The 5,446-nt window shown below is 39.0% G+C and overlaps 1 protein-coding gene across 1 annotated transcript; it reads right to left on the reverse strand.

The window, feature by feature from the left end:
• Window positions 1-1,703: 1,703 nt before the first annotated feature.
• LOC110525021 (homeobox protein Nkx-3.1-like) lies at window positions 1,704-3,023 on the reverse strand. The gene is made up of 2 exons (XM_021604982.2): window positions 2,652-3,023; window positions 1,704-2,436 (listed from the first exon to the last, which is right to left on the reverse strand). The coding sequence occupies exons 1-2, from the start codon at window positions 2,851-2,853 to the stop codon at window positions 2,030-2,032; spliced, it is 609 nt and encodes a 202-aa protein (XP_021460657.1). The 5' UTR covers window positions 2,854-3,023; the 3' UTR covers window positions 1,704-2,029.
• Between the last annotated feature and the right edge of the window lie 2,423 nt (window positions 3,024-5,446).

Genomic DNA, 5,446 nt, shown 5'->3' on the forward strand with positions numbered 1-5,446 from the left:
TGACTCCCACTGGTGAAACACTTTATGATATCACAGACCGATATCCTCGTCTCAGTTTGCAGGTACTGAAGAGGTTGCCACACGCGGACGCAGTGGGGGACTGACAGACCAGATATCGGTAGGACAACTGGACCCCTTGAGTACCAGTACCAATACCCAGACCCTTTTCTTTTGTGGAACCAGCTGTCATATCTGTTCCGCCTGCCAGGGACGTTTTCCTTTATGATGTAATTTGTAATCAAGGTATGATTCATTCTTTGTATATGTAATTCTGTGTGATTAGTTAGGTATTTAGTAAATAAATAATTCAACCCAATTTTGTATTGCTGATTCAACTTGTTAGCCAGGGTTCATAACAATAACCAAGAATTTACAACTTTCAGATGAGACTGAATTAATGTGACGATTAATATTGACTGCTATTGATGTAAAATATTACTAGGTCTTTAAGAGTTTATTCGGAAGATAACAGCTCTATAAATATTATTTTGTGGTGCCCCGACTCTTTAGTTAATTACATTTACATGATTAGCTCAATCAGAAAATATTAATTACGGAGAAAGGATTTTATAGAATAGCATGTCATATCACTTAATCCGGCATAGCCAAAGACACGACAGCTCCATATAATAATAGTAATTTTAGGTGGGTACTTATATTCATCCTAATTCACACAAGTACAATTGTGTATTATGTGCATGTGTGAATTGGAATTGTTTTTTTTTTTTGCATATCCCAGGCCCCCCTGAGACTCCCTCAGAGAGTAGGATCATGGTTAGGGTCTGCCATTATCAAAGGTGACCCTGGAGCAATTAGGGTTAAGTGCCTTGCTCAAGGGAACATCAGCAGATTGCTCACATTGTCGGCACGGGGATTCAAACTAGCAATTTTTCTGTTAGTGGCCTAGCTCTGTAACCACTCTAACCGATGGCTATCTGCTACCTTAATGTGTCCCTTGCCTGTCTCACAGTTCTCACAAGCATGCTTGTGGGGGAAACCACTTATAATTTCATGTAGTCACCACAATGAGGAACTGCCTTCAGTAGGGTAAGTTAAAAACACCTTGATGTTGAATCAAGCCTCAGTTTAAATGGATGGATAGGGGCTATTTATCTGTTAAAGAAACCAAGCATCGTTGTTTAGAGAGGGCCCTTATGTTTTCTGAAGATCCCAGGCAAACCCTTATCTGCTCATGCAATTTTCTAGTATTATCAAATTTTAACTACAAGTACAACCATTGTTTGCCTCTGGAAACAGTTACTGTAGACCATATTTCAAGCATTCATTCCTGAATGTAAGAATATACATTTCAGTTTAAAGCAACATTCATGGCTGCTCCAGGGAGAGGAGTTTGTCAAGATATTGCCAAGTAAAAATCACATATTTTGTCTCCAACCAGCCATGGCCCTTTGCATACATAGTGTTTTAGTGTGTATCTTCAGCATCTCAGAGCACAGAATTATGACATGTATGCTTACACAGAGGGATAAAGTGTTAGCTGTAACTCTGTAAAATGGAAAGAGTAAACTGTCATTTTCAATAACCATCACTACTCTCAATAGTAATGAGCATATTTGCACTGTCTAAATAAAAAGTGAGCTGCACGGGTACTGAAACATTTAGCAAGATTTGTATTACTACAGCTGGCAAAACTTTTCATAGACCTTGACACTACAATAGCCTTTGAATTACTTAGTCTTAATTTCAAATCAGTTACCCTTTATTTTCTTGCAATTTCGGGAAAAAAAATATACATAAAAAAAGAAAATGCAAGCAACAAAGTGATTAGGTCATTTTTTCTGTGATAACATACTCATACATATAGGCTATGAATGGAAAATTACAGCTTGACGGTTTGACATTGGAAGGCTACATTTTAGCCATATAAAAGTAGATTGTGAAAAAATATGACAAGTTACTGTGCTGAATAGATCAAATAACTAGGTAACATAATTAGTTGTTTAACATACTCTCCTCATAAGGCATTGTGTCCATATTGACCTGAATATTGTCCAATATTATGTAATGTTCACCACAGTATTGGTCTCCATGTGCTATTGAAGTCATACACATATGGTTGGTATGTATATGTTTTGTAGAACGTGGAGAGAAGCGACGATCTGACTAAATTGTCCTCTGTACTTAATTCTTCTGACTTTTGAAAGATGTCCTTACAGTACTCCGTAGCTTGCTGCTTCCGTTTGGTTTTGTATCTTCTGTTCTGAAACCAGATTTTAACTTGGGTCTCGGTCAGTCCCAACGTGTTGGCAAGATTGGCTCTTTCGGGAGCGGACAGGTACTTCTGGTGGTTAAATTTCTTCTCCAGTTCTAACACTTGCAGATGCGTAAAGGCAGCGCGCGAGCGCTTCTGTTTGCCGACTGATGTAAAGCTTATCATGGCATCTGGGGTGCTAGAACAAGAGCTGTCAAATAAATCTGTAAAAGAGAGACATGATTAGCCCATTTGTGATGTGGTGACTTTGCGTCAAAAGCTGGCAATTGACAGATAAACTGCCTACTCCACAGGTTCATATGGAATAGGTTTATTTCCTGTTATTAGTATGAGTCCAGGAAATCTGGCACAACACCGTCAATCCATACCTTAGCCTAAACTATTTTTAAGTAGCCTACATACAATCCAATGTGCTCACCTTTCCGCCCTTCAAATGCTGTATCCTGTGCGCAAAGTTCCTCTGACTGTGATACATGCTCGCACTGTTGGTTATTCCATTGCGCGCATCCCTCCTTGGCCTTGTGTGAGGAAGAGCACCTGAAGTTTAGCCGTGTATTCTCTTTAATGGAGAGGATGTCCTCGATGAAAAACGAAGTTGGTGGCTTGACTGGCTCCGACATTCTGCAGTTAGGAATCCACCGTATGGGCCAACGAATGAATGCTAGGCTTGACTGAATCTCACAAGCCAAGTGGGGAATGATGCCCGGGACACAGGGCTAGCTCGTAGCAAAGCTTATTTATACCTTGTGAAAGACTTACTGGCGCGTCAATTTATAGTAGTGCTGTTGTGGTCATGACAGCACAAGCGACTGGCGAGACGCGTCATCTCGGCGACGTCACTGGTGTAGGCTACCTGGATGACAGTGATGATAGGAACAGAACTGCTGTGCTCACTTTACGTTGATTTATTCTTGATTTTAAGATATATTTGTCATGGAACCTCATGTGTGACTTCACCATATAGTCAAATTAAACATTATATATAAATAATATTGCATGGACAATAAATAAAATGAACATGTTTGTTTATCCGGGTCTCCCTGATATTTAAATATATGTATATTTATAAAACATTATGTCAACTGTTCAAAAGTGGAAATACTATTGTGATGTGATTAAATAGGACTTGGAAGATCTGGGGATGTGGCCCTTTGTCTTGTGCTCATTATTAGAGCTGTGAGATGTATTTCTAAATGTGTGCAACAGGATAGCTATTATCATTACAGCCATGCCTGGGTTTCAGCCATGCCTAGGGAGTAAGTGACCCTTGTGTCTGCTCTGCGGGGGCTGCCAGTGCCAGGGAGGGGTCAGCATGGGTGGCCAGCCGTCTTGGAGAGGCTAATGTGTTCAGCAGATTTAGACTGGCTCCTTAACCAACACATACATTGTTCAACTGCTGTTTGTTTGTTGTGCTCTACCATGCTTCTGCCTGTTTTGTTTTCAGTGGCACAAACCCTTGGAGAATTGAGACTCTGTTTGTAATAACAAGAATCTAGGGACGACAAACAGATCAGTTTACCCCCACATGCCCCCTGCCCTCGCCTATTACCTCATCAGTTTTCCTTGACCTACCACATCATGAAAGCTAATAATTCTAACTTTAATTTTACATTCCCTTTTCTATTGTTACACTGCAGGTTATGTGCAAATAACAAGTTTGCTTAAAATATATAATTGTATTTATTGTATTAATTCCCCAGTTTTCTTTATTCCCATTATTTTATGACTGATTGGATCTCAACAGAGGTCAGGTTGAGTTACCTTTCCAAGTAGATCATGTAGCCTGGTATTTTAAGTAGAAAAACTAGAGCATGGATATTTTAGGGTCCATCTTAATTTCAACCATTATCTGTTTTCATGTAAACATTGTATTAAGATGTTTTGTTTGATAAGGTTCTTTGTCTGCCTCTCCCCCAGCTCCCTCTGTGAGTATGTTGTATTGTGGGATAGATCTTCTCGCAGTGCCTTTATTCCTTATGTACGTCTTTGATGAAGTATTTTTCCGGTTTAATGTTTTCCCTCGATGCCTATCTTATTTGTAAATGCATAAACCCTGTTTATCCTGTATACTGGCTATGTCATCTCCTACCCTGACTGTTAAACAAGCTGTGTAATTAAGATAGCATTACTCATATCATGTGGACACTGGTCTCTGTCTCTTCTGTAGACCACAATCGTGTCCTAAAGCTCATAGGATGGTGCAGATATGTAGTAGAAGCTTTCTCTTGGCCCAGCATGACCACACCAGATGTTGGCTTGTTAGAATCTGACCCTATAGCCTAGGAAGGCATTAGTCTTCCACCAAACATAATAACATGTTACTGTCTGTTGTTTTGTTTCCACCCAGTCAAGATGTCTTGGTTTGGACTATCACTCTTCTGTAGTTTTTATTCAGTACAATTATTTGTGTCCAATTCATGCTACTTGTAATGAATATAATAATGCATGATACATTTAATTTATATATAACTTTTCTCCACGTTCTTCCTCTATACAACACAGTAAAAAAAAAGTTGGATATGCAAAGCTTGTGGAGATGCCCTCTACTGGTGCAAATGCAGCAGAGCACAGGATCAAATACTCATCTCTCACTTTGCACAAAGGGGTGTGTATTTACAGGTGATAATCATGATCCAGAAGTTAAATTTACAAAAAAATCAAGATTGTAAATGTCAAACTTTTCAATATAACTTTAATGAAAAGAAAATATGAGCAGGCAAACTGTTATTCCATAAGACCAAGGTTGGGGTAGGCTATACTAGGCTCACATCAGCCTACCCTCACAATTAGGCCTACTAAGACAAATCTCTCAGAAAAGCCCCAAAACAGTCGCTTAAATTCACTTAGCCCATGCACTTAGGTTGGAGTCATTAAAACTAGTTTTTCAACCACTCCACAAATGTCTTTTTAACAAACTATAGTTTTGGCAAGTCAGTTAGGACATCTACTTTGTTCACGACTCAAATAATTTTTCAAACAATTGTTTACAGACAGGTTATTTCACTTATAATTCACTGTATCACAATTCCAGTGGATCAGAAGTTTACATACACTAAGTTGACTGTGCCTTTAAACAGCTTGGGAAATTCCAGAAATTATGTCATGTCTTTAGAAGCTTCTGATAGGCTAATTGACATAATTTGAGTCAATTGGAGGTGGACCTGTGGATGTATTTCAAGGCCTACCTTCAAACTCAGTGCCTCTTTGCTTGAC

This window comes from Oncorhynchus mykiss, chromosome 6 (genome assembly GCF_013265735.2).
Source record: "Oncorhynchus mykiss isolate Arlee chromosome 6, USDA_OmykA_1.1, whole genome shotgun sequence".
Taxonomy (NCBI): Eukaryota; Metazoa; Chordata; class Actinopteri; order Salmoniformes; family Salmonidae; genus Oncorhynchus; species Oncorhynchus mykiss.

Excerpts from the sequence above, each read along its gene's own strand:
- LOC110525021 (XM_021604982.2), bottom strand. The coding sequence starts at position 2,853 with ATGTCGGAGCCAGTCAAGCCACCAACTTCGTTTTTCATCGAGGACATC. Across the intron at positions 2,437-2,651 it reads AGCATTTGAAGGGCGGAAAG|ATTTATTTGACAGCTCTTGT; the intron begins GTGAGCACATTG and ends TCTCTTTTACAG.